The sequence below is a fragment of the Pyrus communis genome, chromosome 6, assembly GCF_963583255.1.
Source record: "Pyrus communis chromosome 6, drPyrComm1.1, whole genome shotgun sequence".
Lineage (NCBI taxonomy): Eukaryota > Viridiplantae > Streptophyta > Magnoliopsida > Rosales > Rosaceae > Pyrus > Pyrus communis.
This window is the reverse complement of record NC_084808.1, coordinates 24,940,840-24,957,086: the sequence shown is the minus strand read 5'-3', so window position 1 is coordinate 24,957,086 and position 16,247 is coordinate 24,940,840. Positions and strand designations below refer to the sequence as shown.

At 36.4% G+C, this 16,247-nt stretch overlaps 3 protein-coding genes across 3 annotated transcripts; 2 read left to right on the top strand and 1 right to left on the bottom strand.

The window, feature by feature from the left end:
* The first annotated feature begins 4,401 nt into the window (after positions 1-4,401).
* On the top strand, positions 4,402-8,535 carry LOC137737407 (chaperone protein dnaJ 16-like). Its single transcript, XM_068476865.1, has 12 exons — positions 4,402-4,903; positions 5,531-5,654; positions 5,842-5,924; positions 6,027-6,138; positions 6,220-6,324; positions 6,433-6,483; positions 7,015-7,104; positions 7,233-7,341; positions 7,454-7,602; positions 7,681-7,734; positions 7,872-8,095; positions 8,192-8,535. Exons 1-11 carry the CDS (start codon positions 4,767-4,769, stop codon positions 8,088-8,090), a joined length of 1,233 nt encoding a protein of 410 aa, XP_068332966.1. The 5' UTR covers positions 4,402-4,766; the 3' UTR covers positions 8,091-8,095; positions 8,192-8,535.
* A 162-nt stretch (positions 8,536-8,697) lies between these two features.
* LOC137737408 (peroxidase 65-like) lies at positions 8,698-9,914 on the bottom strand. The gene has a single exon (XM_068476867.1). The coding sequence runs from the start codon at positions 9,826-9,828 to the stop codon at positions 8,827-8,829; it is 1,002 nt and encodes a 333-aa protein (XP_068332968.1). The 5' UTR covers positions 9,829-9,914; the 3' UTR covers positions 8,698-8,826.
* Positions 9,915-13,257: 3,343 nt separating this feature from the next.
* LOC137737406 (IAA-amino acid hydrolase ILR1-like 4) lies at positions 13,258-15,479 on the top strand. Its single transcript, XM_068476864.1, has 5 exons — positions 13,258-13,698; positions 13,951-14,076; positions 14,225-14,539; positions 14,642-14,770; positions 14,950-15,479. The coding sequence occupies exons 1-5, from the start codon at positions 13,312-13,314 to the stop codon at positions 15,325-15,327; spliced, it is 1,335 nt and encodes a 444-aa protein (XP_068332965.1). The 5' UTR covers positions 13,258-13,311; the 3' UTR covers positions 15,328-15,479.
* The last annotated feature ends 768 nt before the right edge of the window (positions 15,480-16,247 follow it).

Sequence of the window (16,247 nt, the reverse complement as noted above, 5' to 3'; positions counted from 1 at the left end):
AGGTATGTCTTAATTAATTCTTAACATAAGTGTTAGTTTGAACAACCTTAATTTGTAATTAATTATAAACAACTTGTTTGAATTATTCTTGTCACTGAAATAAAGCTGATGGCTTTTTCTAGTGGCAAATAAAAGGCTTTGATTCGATGGCTTTTCTTTCACATTTTGTCATTGCTAATATAAAAAGATGGAGTTGGATTCACGGTTACGATGAAGCTTTCCTTCCGTCTGATCATATCATATAGTTCATATGGTTGTAAATTAATCAAAACTAAATCCCAAAATTAATCATGCTTTTAATTAATAAAATTTAAAACTGGTAGTGGTGGTAGTCGATCGGTCCAATAACCCTCCTCACCTAATTGATTTTTTAATTGCAGATATGCTCACACTAGTACTTAAAGCAGCATATCTATTAAATTATTAATTATCTATAGATTGACTTAATTGCCTTCTTAATCTTAAGTAATGCAAGTATGTATTTAAACGATGAGAAACTAAGCCTGGTACGCGTTCCATGCACATTGCATATAAAAACACCCACGTGACGTACGAATCCTTTTCCTTTTCTTTTCTTCTAATATTTATTAAGTATTAACGAATGCAATTTTATATCTTAATAAGCATGTACAAGTTGTTAATTAAATAAATAAATAAGCATTTGTGTTATTTATGGTACATATGTTTGGTCACAAATATCAAATTCAGTGGCGTGGCGTGGTTTCAATTTTATCAGTTTTGATCCCGTATTCTGTGTTTATTTTATTTTTTATTAAAAAATACATAAGAAGATACGAAGCACCAACATGACCTCACTAAAATCTTGTTGAGACTCTTAATATTTTCGAAGGAAAAAGAGTACCATGCACAAAGGAAAATCATTGTTCTAAAAATGTCCGATTAATTTCTAGATGTTTGAAATTAAGAGGCTTGTTGAATACTTGGATGAATTCTTCAACAAAAAGTAAATAACTTTCATCTTTCATTTTTTTTTTCAATTTATAAGAGATTTGTTGAATACTTTAATGAACACACGTTATATATTTGTTTCCCATGTTTTTTCATAAGTTATTACCTTATAATCTATACGTCATTCTGTTTTGCAATTTATACTCTCAATACAATTATATATTTTTTAGTATAAGTAAACTTATATATATATATATATATGTTATATAATAAATTTAATTAAAATTAAAAAAACTACTTAAGCGTTAGGCCCTGCTCGCTGCCCAATTAGCTCCTGTTATCTTTTTAGAATCTAACAAATTAGTACTATCCTTTTGAAGGAAATTTACAATTTAAGTCATGAGTGCGGCTTGGGCATAAAGAAGAGGTGTCGACGTTGGAGTTTTAGTTCAGCTGACAATGTTGAAATGACCAAAATATCCAGTTAGTTCATTGACACAAATAATATTCAACTTGAATGTGGTCTTCATGGCCCATATAAAGTTAACGCTCAACTTTGAATGAAATCCAGACCCCAACAAATACAAAAACTTGGAATGATAGACTAATGGGCCTTAAATCTTTAAACTGGTATCAAAATTCAGTTGGGCCTCACAAACCTTTTTCTACAATATGGGCCTGGACAACTTAAACGAACTAGTCTCATGAGTTTTTATTTTCAGAAGATGATTTTCACAGTATTTGACTTTTGATTTTTGATATTGAATAAGTCAAGCAGAAATAACATCCGAGATTAAACGTGAGTGTGTCAAAAGCTAAAAAGATGTCTTTATATATATTTTTTATCTTCTGAATAAAAAGATAAAGAACTGAACATATGACATAAATGTATGGATAAATACTCCGTTTTATATGATATATTTTTCTGAAGTTGTCAAAATAATGGATCAATGTGACGTGGATAAGGATGAGAAGGTGTTACATTACATCTCTCATTTTCGCTCTCACACTAACACATTAGATTAATTCTAATAAGACAAAATTGATTGCTTAATTATTTAGTGACAGTAGTTGATTCCTTAGTGCTTGATTAGGCAGTGGGTCGCCCTCTTAACGGTCTGACTTCTCCATACAAGAAAGAAACCTTCATGCCAAAGCTCACAAAAAAAAATATATATATATACATGTATATAATATATATATATATATATATATATAAATATAACAAAACCATACAAAATTTGAGAACACAATTTATGTTTCTTTCAACTCATATTCATCTGCTAGTCTTTTTCTTTGTTAACTAAACCCACAAAATTCTAACTAAACCACCCAAGCACATAAATAATTAAAAAATAGCTAAACACACGTATAATATAAAAAATGCCGCAACTTGTAACTTAAATAATTAAAAGTATCTATCATTATATGAGAAGTCCAGCAAAGCATACGTCTTAGTAGGTAAATACACATCCCTCATGAAGCTGGCCGATAATGGCTATTGTTACTTAACCTTTTATTCTCTGTCATGACAGTAAACTTTCATATTATATCTCTCCATTGTTCTCTGAGCTACATATAGAATTCAGTTGTAATTATAAATTAATGATTTTTTTTACCATAGATTTATGCTCAGATAATTAAAATTTGCAGGGCATTGCATGTGGCTTATATTATGCAAGCCATCCACCCTCATCAAACTTTTTCTTGCATCCTAACACCTTTTATTGGTGCCACCCCCATACTTTGCCCAAATATATCTCACACATTCATACCTATTGCTTTGTTTTACGTAGGCCTAACGAACAGATCGTGTTTGTCGTCATATTCTTTATTTTAATAGATTTTGTTGTGTCAAACTCGTTATGTTACGTGTTCTCAACAAGTAATCTAATAACGACCTGACTTCTTAATGAGTTGTGTTGGTTTGTGTCAAGTTAATGAGTCAAACAAGAAATTGACATGACTAATGTCTAAACCTTACAAACATGTTGCATTCATGTCACACTCATTATCTTAACTGGTTCTTGACCAGTAAAACGATAACAACCTGATTTGTTAATGTATCATTAACGTGTGAATCGATAATGACCAGACTCGTTAAAGAGTACCCGAAACTTATTATTTTCATATCAAGTTAACAGGTCGTGCAAGAAATTTTAAAACTGTTGTACTTATATTTTTTAAAACAAAATAAATTATAAAATATTAATCGAATAAACAACAAAATTGTAGTTTCACACCAATCAGTAATATGCAGACAACAAGAAATTTCAAGCCTGTCATATTTATGTTTAATCATATCGGTATTTCTAATTCCAGAAATAAATAATAAAATAAATAAATAAAACGAAAATAAAAGGAAAATGTTCCGCTCTCAAATTTTTTTTCAACAAAAAGGGTGATGATAGATTATATATTATTATATTTCAATGTATGAAGCAAGCGGATCATATGATGATATTATATGCTTAAGTTTGAAGGGTCCATAAATCATACTAATAATTTAAAATTTCCCCAGAGAGAGGAAGAATAAATATTTTATCAACTTTAAACGATAAATTTTTAATTATAATTAATAAATAATCTATAAAAGTGTGAGGTCAAGTTTCTAACTCAATCCCACCCCACTGATTGCGATTTGAATCCCTTAATAGCCTTTTTAGCTTTGATTATGCCTATGAGGCAATGATCCAACCCAGCTCCCTATCACTATGAGCCTCCAGAATAGGTGTGTCTATCTTGCACTTGGTGCGCAGCGCGCACTCTTAAAATGACATCTTCCCATCTTATACCTTTTCCATCCTCTCATATTTTTATGATTACGGTTAGACTACGTAAATATTTTATATTAAATTTTTTTATATAAATAATAAGACAAAAAGCAATGAGAATATAAAATATTGAGGTTACTTAACCGTGACAACAGAAATAGAAGAGGATGAAAAAAGTATAGGATGGGGAGGGCAGACAATCCAGGTCCCTCTTAAAAAGGCACAAAGTTTTGGGTGACTTAATTTATTATGCAGAGTATGCACCCTGGTACGCTAGATTCTAAGTTCAAATCTCTATCCTCTACTATCATCTGTATCAGATGAAAAATATCATAATACAAATGAACGAACATCAAGAATTTATACCAATATCGATTAGTCTTTTGTTTAGTAATGATTGTCTTCCTTTGATGCGAAAAATCTACTTACAAAACGGGATTATATTGTTAAGGTATCAAAGTCAATTAAAAATTATTATGCACTTTAATTGTTTTTCAACTATGCGTTATTTACTTAAAATATTATCAAAATGACATCACGGATATTTCACATTCAACACACCTAATTGTGATTGTGAATTTGTGATCGCTTTCAAAAAATTTAGTAGTCGCATTGAGAAAATTAAATCTTGAAAAGGAACATAAAACATGCGGGATTTGTACACCACACACGCCGATCGCGTGCGAACGCTACCGTGCAAAGGAAAGGACGTAAACTTTTGCCGGTGCGTATTACGCACCCCGGCGTACATTATCAGCAAACCCCTGCTTTTCAAATTTGTCAGGAGTTCACATTTCTTTATAACAATAAAAACCATATGACACCTAATTCCTCCCTCCATCTCTCGTCTCTTTCTCTCTGCTCTATCCCGCAAGGCTCCAGCTTGGATGTGCATGGAGTCTCTCTGCCTCCTGGTTTTCTAGGTTTTTCTGATGCGCCGGTGCTGTGCGACAGTTGATTTGCCTCCGCCACTTCTTTGAAATGAGGGAAATTTTCAACCCGGAGTCGTGAATTCGGTGTTTCGGAGGTAATCGAGAGGAAATTTCTAGGGTTTTGTGAAGAAATCGGCCGTTAATTTCGAAAATGCCGGGCAGCGGATCGAAGTCGGAGAAACAGGAAGCTGAGAAGCAGCTCCGGCGAGACCCTTATGAGGTCCTCGGCCTCAATAGGAATTCCACCGACCAGGAAATCAAAGGTGCTTACCGAAAAATGGCTCTCAAGTATGTTCTTCTTCCATTTTATTCCTATTTGTCGATTTTTTTTTTATCAGCTTTTGAGTTCTGAGGTACTTTGTTAGACTTTGTTTATTTATTTTTCGATGAGTTCGAGCTTATGGCTGCAGTAATTTTTGAAGCTAATTTGTATTTAATTTCCTAAATTTGAGCTGTAGCTTATGTAATTGAGAATACCAGAGTGTGAAATTGGCCGCACAGATTCTTGTTGTTAATTGGATTGTAATAAATGCTGGTAATTTGCGTATTCCAAAGTCAAATGCAACTTAGATGCAAACAAAGACAAAGGCATGAGTTTCAGATGTTTAGGTGTTGGATTTACAGTAGAAAGATAGAAGTTTCCTAGGTACGTTGTTGCGTGAGGTCAATGAGCTTGGTATCCAAAATATGGTTTTAAATTGAATGTTCAATTTATGTGATGGGTTAGTTTAAGGCATCAGATAGCAGTTTCGTATATGTTTTTCCTCGACAATCTTGTATAATGTAAAGGATTTTGAAAATGAGCTGGGCCTTGGTCCGTGATTCCATGTTGTAGTTTGGTGGCTTGAGTGGGTTCAAATCTAACAGAGTAAAAGAGAGAAAAATTATTGATAAATGTTACAATGTATCATTCAGGTACCATCCTGACAAAAATGCTAATGACCCTAAAGCAGCTGATATCTTCAAGGAGGTCACGTTTTCTTATAATATGTTGTCTGATCCAGACAAACGGCGTCAGTATGACACAGCCGGCTTTCAGGTGAGAATTTTTGGGGTGCTTATTGTTGTGCACTATTGAAGATTCATTCCCCTTTGCTTTAATCGGAGTCAAATTATTCATCCCACAATTTGGCCTGTTGTGAACTATGGGATTATGTCGATGCATTTTATCTTTTGGTTAACTTGAATATTTTTTGCTGGACATGATTTCTTTGTTGGTTGTCTAGGCTGTTGAAACAGAAAGCCACGACTTGGAGCTAGATCTTTCAAGTTTGGGTGCTGTAAATACCATTTTTGCTGCCCTTTTTAGGTTTGGTTGGTTTATTCTGCTCTTTTTGTTCTTCAGAATTTTCTTCTCTTCTCTGAACTTATGAAAGAATTCCTGATGATGTAACAATGTTTTACGCATCAGTAAACTAGGAGTGCCAATAAAGACCACCGTATCAGCTACTGTCTTGGAGGAGGCACTAAATGGCATGGTCACTGCCCGTCCACTTCCATTGGGGCACTCTATAACGAAAAAGGTAAGCTATCCTTTTTTGGCCTGGTTTATTATTTTAATTATAGTTTTCTATTTATTCATTTATATTTCTGTCTTTTAACAGGTTGAAAAGCAATGTGCTCACTTCTATTCTGTTACAATAACGGAAGCAGAAGCAAGAGCTGGATTTGTGTGCCAAGTGCAATCGTCGGACAAAAGCAAGTTCAAGGTTAAATCTTAGATCTCTTCACACATGGTTTACCTGGAAAGTAACTATTCATTTATGTTCTGCTCTTTTAACTCATCAAGTTTTGTGGACGAAATTGTCTTTTTGTAGCTATTATATTTTGATCAGGAAGAGACGGGTGGATTGAGCCTTTGCCTACAGGTACCAAGACTTTTCACCTTTAATTTTGTTTGGGTTATGAATCATTAGTGTAGCCAGGCACCACAATAAGCTTCTTCCTATGACTGAACTATAGAATTTAGATATAGAGCTAGGTGGCAGATAGGACGAATTGAAGAGCGGGATGGTTTCTTATCTTAAAAGAACATGGTCTTTCTTTTAGATAAAGTCATGTAAAATCAAGGGTTTCCATGTTAATATCATCTTCTTTCCTAATTGATCTTTCTTTGGAGTTGGAGGCGTGGAAGGGAGAATGAAAGTGGGGCTACAGTGCTATTATTTTCAATTACTGACTAATATATGCGTAAGAATTACAGTTGCATATCAGCTGCAATATTACATTGGGAACTTTCCACAATGCTTCTTATGAATAATTGTTATGGCCACTGTTAGTTTCATTCTAGACAATACTGTCCTAACTACCAACTTCTCATGTCTATAATGTTGGCTGGGGCATACGCCTGTTTTATCATGTTAGTCTAAGTTGCTCATTTGTATTTACTTCTGGTGCAGGAGGATAGTGCAAAAACAGGGAAGGTCACATCTGCTGGGATGTATTTTCTTGGTTTCCCTGTATATCGATTGGATCAAACATCCAACTCGGTGAGCTGTTGGAGTCGTAATTATTAATTCTACCTTTGAATTCCATGTTTCTAGTTTTTGTTCATATGGTTTCAGGTTTGTTATCCTAATTGTTCTTATTATGATTTCTGGAAATCTTTTGGCTCTAGATGGCTAGTGCAAAGGATCCTGATGCTGCATTCTTCAAAAAGCTGGATGGGTTTCAGCCATGTGAATTAACCGAACTGAAAGCAGGCACCCATGTGTTTGCTGTTTATGGTTTGTTACTTCTGTTTAACGACTTGTATGTCCAGGTTATTATGTTTATTAGTTATACCGTACTCTGCTAAAGCTCACTACCACCTCGGTTTCATCGCAAATTTGATTGTAGGTGACAATTTTTTTAAAAGTGCAAGCTACACGATAGAAGTTCTTTCTTGTGGACCTTTTGCAGAAGAAAAGGAAAGTTTAAGGGCGGTGGAAGCTCAAATACTTTCAAAAAGAGTGGAGTTGTCCAAATTTGAAACCGAGTACAGAGAGGTCTGTACATGACACTGCATATACCCTTTGTAAATTTTAAATACCTTCACCTTAATTTTCGCATGGCTTTGTTGACAGGTTCTAGCACAATTTACAGAGATGACCTCCAGATACACACAAGAAATGCAAGAGGTGACACTCTTTATCCTATTTTATGTGAACTCCATTTGGATGTCAATGTTCAAGCATATTGGTAATATTGAACAACACTCAGTTTCCATTGTTTTCATTTTGTTTCCTTTTCCCCCTCTTTACGTTGGGTTTCCCAGATTGACGAGCTTCTCAGGCAGAGGAATGAAATTCATGCCTCTTATACTCTTGCTCCTCCAATGAAGCGGAGTTCAAGTAGGAGTAGAAATAAGGGTCAGCCTAAGGAGGTCAAAGAAGATGGTCAAGTGAGAGATAAGAAACCTTCGTTTAGAGATCGATCTAAGAAGAGCAAATGGTTCAACCTTCACTTAAAGGTTGACAAAAGAAAACCTTGCTGACCGGGGTGAGTGTCATAATTTCTTTTATTAGCTTTGCAGCCTTCCACATCGATGATACCTTGATTTTACTTTAAGAGGCGCTATGTATGCTAATGCTGCAGGGAATCAATCAGGCAGTCTCTTTCCAGTTCTTGGTTCTGGTGGTTTTGGCATCCATTTAAGCAAAGTACAAGGTGACCAGAGTTGCGTTAAACAACCGCGTAAGCTTATGATTTGGCTCCATTAGTCAAGCATGGCATGATGACGGCAGCTCATTGTTAATGTAAAATTCTTTAATTTTTATTTATTTATTAATGCGCTAGTTATTTATCCTGTTCCTTTTGCGTCGGCATTGTCATCAAATCACACATGTAAATTGGCACAATTTGTTCGATGAACTCGTTGCGTGGGTACTAGTCATTTTGGATTAAGGAATGAAAAAGTATGGCAGGATTGTATTTGCTTCTGCACAAGCTCCCAACTGTTCTTTGCTAAGTTTATTTTGTTGTACCCGCGATTTCGCCACACGAAACAGACATTACATTAGAAGTAGTTTTCTTTTTGTTTATGAATTTGTAAGCTTGTAATTTCATAAGATACGCTTAATTGCTTGCAAAATTTGCAGGTACATGCCTGGGAGACACAACATTTTCGTATTTGTCAACTCTACCCAAAAAAAAAAAAAAAAAAAATTACATTGGTTAACAACAGCAATAGGTGAGCTCAAATTAAGCTGAAGGTTTTCTTTTCTTCTTGTTCAAGTCTTGAGGTTGTTGAAGGCGTCGCATCGGCGGCGGACCTCGCCCTGGTTCCCAGTTTTCACGTTCATCAAGCTGACCCTCTGTATTGCCTGGACGAAATCCTCGAAAAACTTTGCCTGGTTGGTGGCATAGAGATCCACGAACGGCTTCGTACGAGGATCCGTCCCCAGGGCATGGTCTGTCGCCAGTAACCCTAGCCCCCTTTGCAAGTTTTGGAAATACAAGTTGTCGAACTTCCCCGGGGTCATGACGTCGTTGAACGCCGACATCCCGGGGTTGGTCGTGTGATTGGCGCATAGCTTCCTCAGCCCCTCCGCGTAGTTGCGGTTGAGGGCGGGGTCAATCTCCGACGTCGGACTGAATTTGAAGATGCGGTTGGCGAACTCGCTGCAGTGGGAGAAGCCGATGGTGTGGGCCCCGCTTAGGGCGACGAGGTCCTGGACAGAGAGGTTGATGGAGGCGAAGAGGTTGATGAGCTCGGAGATGGTCATGCTGGCCTTGGCGTAGTGGCCCTCCGTGCGATCGGCCCGGGAGATGAGACCGTCCTTGCGGCCGAATAGGAGGGTGTAGTGGGGTCCCCCGACCATGTTGATAAGGTTGCGGGTGGCGGCGGCGAGGATGTCGGAGCAGGAGACGATGCCGGGGCACTGGAGCTCCAGGGCGGTCTTGATACGGGTGATCATGTCAAAGCCGTCGCCGGGGATGGCGGCGTTGATCTCGGCGTCCTTCTCCGCCTTGTTGAAGGAGTTGGAGGCGATCAGGAGGGAGGCATCGCAGCCTTCAAGGACGCAGTCGTGGAAGAAGAGGCGAAGGACGGCAGCGGCAGTAGTGGGGGTGGCCATTTGCTTTTCGATGACGACATGGTGGACGGTTTCGTGGAATTTGGGGCATGTTTGCTCGTAATAGTTTTCGGAGAGTTGGGCATGGGTCGCTGTTAGGGTGGGAATGAGAAATACTAGGGTGAGAAGGGAGAAAAGGGAATGGGAATGGAATGCCATGGTTAGTTAGTGAGAGGGATGTTGGAGATGGAGAAGTGCAGGAATCAATGGGGGGAATGTATGTTGGGTTTCCTTCTTGTGTTTGTGCGGGGTGGGGAATGGAGGGTGGGGAGAAGAAGGTATGAGAGAGTGTTGCGAATTGTTTTCTGTGGAAGAGAGGAATTACAGGGGAAGGGAGGGCTGTGCATGCATGCGGTCGACTCTGTTCTATGTGCATGGATTTGGGTTGGACTTGCGAGGGGGCATGATTTTCTACTCCCTCTATTTTCGCAGTAAGTCCCCATTTTTAGTGCACCATGATTATAGGTCTATAGGACCATGATTATAGTTCTATAGGCCCAAGAATTTGTTTGACAAAGCGGAATTATTATTGGACCACGTTTACTTTTCAACTCTTTGATAAAACGAATGTGAGATTTACATGTTGTATTTATACCATCTTAACTAAATGATTATATCAATGTTGATTTGCAACAGAAATTCTTTGTACAAGATAATGTCATGTTTTTAAGAAAGGCAAGACATCTTATAAAAACTTTTAAATTACGAGGCCATTAAGAAATCCTAGACTAGAAACCTAAGCTTTAGGTGATTATATTACACCTTCAAAGAATCAGTGATGTCAATAAGGAATCAAAAGTTGAAGAAAAATTGAGTAGAAGTGAAAGAATGACGTATTGCATAAGTGGTTAAGAGTATTAACTCATGCGCTCATTATAATACATTCAAATTCCAACTCTTTGCCAAAATGAATGCCCTTAAAAGATGCATTCCATTATCTCTCCACTAAATATAAGACCCAATTACGTGTGGATATTTGACATATGAAGTTATGTGCATCTTACCTCTATTTAAGAAAATGAGACACCACACATTGAGATAGATGATATAATTTTAGAAAAACTAATGAAAGGGGTTTGACAACTTCAAGATTTAACAAAAAGGATAAAAATGTGTTGTAAGCGAATGGTACCATAAGTGACTTTTTAGAGTAAAAATGTCATTAACGTTAGAAGTGAACATTATAAAAAGTGTTTCATTAAGACTTCCTATAATATATAGTACTCAAACATATACGTTGATTAAAGTTCCTTAAAATAAGTTGGAACTGTACGATGATTCTAGCAGATATACAATCACAATACATGTATTTTTGTGATAGAATTTGAAAATTACTGAAACTAAATACAATTGTGATGATAAGTTTTGGTTTTGAGTATATTTTGAACCTTATATAGAAGATGAAAAATCTCAGAAAATGGTGCACGATTCATTGTTGTTAAATATGCAACCCGTGGTTTTTTCTTTCGCCGTGATACCTGAGCTTTTAGTTGAAATTGACTTGGTGCAGACGATTTTCTCTTACAAAATGCGCAGGTGAATCATTTTCTTCACGTGCAAATTGAAAAAAGGTCCAACTTAAGTTTGACAATTAACTCATCGGATGATGGATGCACTGGAAAATATCGCACGTTTTTTATGACTGAAATTAAGAGAAACAAGAGATTGAAAACGCTACAAATTAACACATCATCTTGCTTGCGTATTGGATTAGTTAGGCTAAATTACATATGTTCTTCCAGGTAAATTCCGTGCGATTTTTCCAATCCATGTAATACACGTTTCTTAATTATATTTTTAGGGAACACTCGTTACATTGCATATCAATATTCCACATGTTATGTCTAACAAAAATGATACTCTTATCACATATTTATACTATCAATTATATTATCTTTCCAATAGAAATGAAACCTACATGCGTTGGCAGACTCAACCTCTATTAAAAAGATGGTACAATGATAATACAAATAGGTAGTAAATATAACATTACTTTATCTATAATATAATCCATGTATTTAAAAGTAAAATACATGCGTACATTATAATTTAAGTAAGGGGCGGATTCATGGCATCGTTTTTTTAGATAATTTTTTTTACACATGTTTTTTGTGAGACCCACTTCCTAATGTATTTTAACAACCCGAACGTCTATATTTTAAAACATCATTCATGAATTTTTCTTGCAAAAAATTAGACAAATAAAAAATTATCGAGACATTCATTTGTAGTAAAAAAATAGAAGAATACGATTCTACAAGGATTCCCTAAACCCTTAATCCAATAGTCATATAATTTTAGATATGAGTGATTTTTAATAGACATAATCTTTAAAAAAAGAACTAAAAAATAAAGTGTTCAAATCGATAAAATACGGTACAAAATAAGCTCAACAAAAATGTATGTACAAAATTATGTAAAAAATATATGTCATAGATCTATTCCCTTTAAATAAAATAGTAACACGGCCGATTGATGTCTCAATTTCGATCGAGGATTGTCTACCTTCTCACTTCATGTGCCCTTCTGTATCCTTCTGTTTGCGTGGTCACGATTAAATCACGTCAACATTTTATATTACTATTTATTTTTATCTTATTATTTTTATAAAAAATAATATAAAATATTAATATGATTTAATCATGATTACACAAAATAGAAGGACACGAAATGACAACGAAAATAGAGAGGCAGACAATCGTTGTCCCTCAATTTCAACACGAAAATTCTCTTACATTTGAGAAGTCCACTAATCGAAATTTCAACACGTGACCTATTTTCCCCTCTTAGGTAGGTAGTCACTAATCAGTACAGTTGCATGCATCTCCCTGCTGTTCCAATCTGCTCCACATAATGCGGTCAGGTCCAATCCACCACAGCCATCATTCAATTCCTCAGCCGACCTATGGTGGTGGATAAAGTCAGAGAAACAAGAAAAAGAAACCGTATTACCATTACTAAGTAGAATCGATGCTTACATCATCTCTGATATTTTAAGTTGGTACCGGATCTTTTTCGGATATAAGATAAGAGAACTGAGCACACTAATCAATAAATTGGGATCATTGAAATTTGATCTAACAATTACAATTATTGTAAAATTTAGAGGGATCATCTGTTTATAACTGTTAGATCAAATTTCAATGTTTCGGATGCATTGATTAGTAAGCTTAGTTCCTTTGATCCGAAGGGGTTCTGGTTCCTTTTAAGTTCGAATAAAATTGAGAATTTTGTTTTGTTTTCTATATTTTCTTTTGAAGTTCAGATTTTTTTGTTGTGTGGATTAGATTTATTTCTTAATATTAATTCCACTTAGATTCTAGATTATCGTTTGAATTTATTTTTACGATTGTTCTTTTACTTTACTATAAATTCTTGGAGGTGAAGAAGAATAAAGTACAAAAGTGATTGTGAAAAAAGCCTGAGATTTGATTTTCCTCAACGAAAGAGCATTTCTTTTTCTCCTTTTTTTTTCGGTGCTGGTGTCATTTTCATTCATTTCAAAGCTGAAAAGTCTTGCAAATCACTGTATCATTTTAATTTTAATTTGTGTGTGTGTGTGTGTGTATATATATAGATGTATATATTTGACCATACCTGGCAAAGCTACTTGCTCATTATTCCATCTGCAATTTGTGCAACATGGACTTTCTTCTTCTGCAACTTTTGTTCCTAATAATCTCCATCGCCATGCCCTTGTGCTTTTCTCTGAAACTCCAAAGTAACCCAACCGATCATCTCAAACTTTCCTCCGCATATCAGACTTCTTCAGTGAAAGATCAGATAGTTAGGCTGGCCAATGAACCCAGCACAGTGAATTGGATGAAAAATGTGAGGAGGGAAATGCATGAGAACCCAGAACTTTCATATGAAGAATTCGAAACAAGTGCACTCATTCGCCGCGAGCTCGAAAAACTCGGTGTTGCTTATAAATGGCCCGTGGCTAAAACTGGCGTTGTAGCCACGATTGGCTCTGGCTCTCCTCCCTTTGTTGCTCTGAGAGCTGATATGGATGCTTTGCCTATTGAGGTTAATTAATTATTTCTCACTATATTTAATTTAATTGTTTTTTTTGTTTAACCTTCTTTTCTCAAAGGCAATTTAATGTTGGGTTTTGATCAGATTGATTGATATATATTCTGTTGCTACTTTATTCCTTTTCACTGGCTTTTAATCAAAGTGTTTGTAACAAGGTATTAAAAGTGGAATGTTGAAAAAAAAATTGATGCTTTTTAAAAAAGCACTGTCATGTTGACAGCACTTTTCTGCATATGAGTATAGGAAATGGTGGACTGGGAGAACAAGAGCAAAGTGGAGGGAAAAATGCATGCTTGCGGCCACGACGGCCACGTCGCCATGCTTCTTGGCGCTGCAAAAATACTAAAACAACTGCAAGACACATTGCAGGTGAAGTGAAATATTAAGTTAATTAATAAAAACTCATTTGCCGATATATACAAGCGCTCGAACGCTGAAAGCTAACTAATTAATGCGACGCTAACCACTCATTTTATCCGCACGTATGTCATATTTTAAATCTGTCAGATTAGTGCAGGGAACTGTTGTACTTATATTTCAACCGGCTGAGGAACGCGGTGTCGGCGCAAAGGACATGATTGAAGAAGGGGTGCTTGATAATGTGGAGGCAGTTTTTGGGATGCACATAGTGCTTGATTATCCGACTGGCGTTGTTGGATTGAGGCCTGGAGAATTTCTAGCCGGTTGTGGGAGCTTCAAAGCGAAAATTCACGGGAAAGGGGGTCATGCAGCAATTCCTCAGCAATCCATTGATCCGATTTTGGCAGCATCAACATCTGTAATCAGTTTGCAGAGCATCGTCTCGAGAGAAACGGACCCTCTAGATTCCCAGGTATGTATACTGTTTCTTTCTTTTTTTTTCATTTTTTTTTGTGTAATTTCGTCTGTGATTATTTTGAAGAAAATGCAGGATTTTGCTTGAACATTAATGCAGGTGGTTTCTGTTGCTGTGATTAAAGCGGGGTCTTCCTTTAATGTCATCCCGGAATCTGCTACAATTTCTGGTACTTTTAGAGCTTTTAGCAAGAAGAACTTCAAAGGACTCATGAGTAGAATCGAAGAGGTAGGCACATATAGAACCGGTTGCAAACTTTTTATCAAAATTCAAAATTGCATATGAACTAAACAGAAACAAAGAAACGCTAACCCGATTTATTATGTACGAGTTATTGTTTGTTTAGCAAATTGTAACCGCGTCCAACTAAGCGTAAACAGACAACTGAAATTCATTCTTGCTGACAGGTTGTAAAAGGGCAGGCAGCCGTGCACCGGTGCTCCGCTGAGGTCGAGTTTTTAGGGAAGGAACATCCTACCATCCCTCCTACAGTAAACGACGAGAGAATTTATGAACAAGTAAGGGGAATCTCGAGCGAAATAGTAGGAGAAGAAAACATACAATTAGCTCATACCTCCATGGGGAGTGAGGATTTTGCTTTTTACTTAGACAAGGTGCCTGGATTCATGCTGTTTTTAGGCACAAGAAATGAGAAGATAGGAGCCGTACATGCACCACATAGTCCTAACTACATCATCGATGAGGATGTGTTTCCCATTGGGGCTGCCATACATGCAGCTTTTGCCCATTCTTTCCTATCAGATTCAACTGCAAAGTTGCAATAATTTCCGAAAGTCCATCTTCTTATTATATGTTCATTTTGTGTCATCCTTAAAAGTTACTAAAAAGATCGATGCATCCAGATTGTCTTGAAATGGTGTATAGGATCTTGTGATTTATGATTTAAAGGATCAATGACTGACTTCATTTGGATTTACTTGCTTGATAACCAAGTTTGCAAAATTGGCAATTAAATTTGCAGTTGTTCGGGTCAACACAATGCGATTCCATTGATATGTACATGATTCTAATTTATATGTTTGCACACGATAAGTTAAAGAGTTGGTATTGGGTTTGGCAAAATTTCAAACTGTAATTAACACCGCGTTACATGAATATAGTAAAACACGACAAGTTGTTAAGTCTAATCACATCAGTCGGATGGTAAATGAAAATTTTCCTTTTATTTTTACTTTTTCATCACGGCAAGTTAACACATTCCAGATTTTATTATTTTAGACCTTTATTTTACGGTAGAAGGATTCAATGATCAATGCTTGAACAAGTTTAGAGAGCATACATTATTACACCAACATGTCAACCAAAATTACAAAAGCAAAACATAAACTACGACATGTGAAATTCCCCCAAATTACATAATAATACAGATAACAAAAGACTAAGAATAGTAGAGCCGATCAGAACCTTCCTCCCTCCCTCTAGACAAGAACCGCGGCGGCAACGAAAGCTAGGAATCCAACAACCATGGATGGATATGTGAAGCTGCTGCCAGAGGGTGGTGCTGCTGGGGGGGCCGCCATACCGGGCATACCCGGCATGTCAGCTGCAGTAGCAATCACAACTAGTAGGGCAAAGCACAGAGCATACGTTGCCCTTGAGGCCATGACTGATATATGGAATGATGACTTGCAGACTTGCAGTTGACTATTTGGTTTATGGCTTACAACAATACAGGGACTGAGAC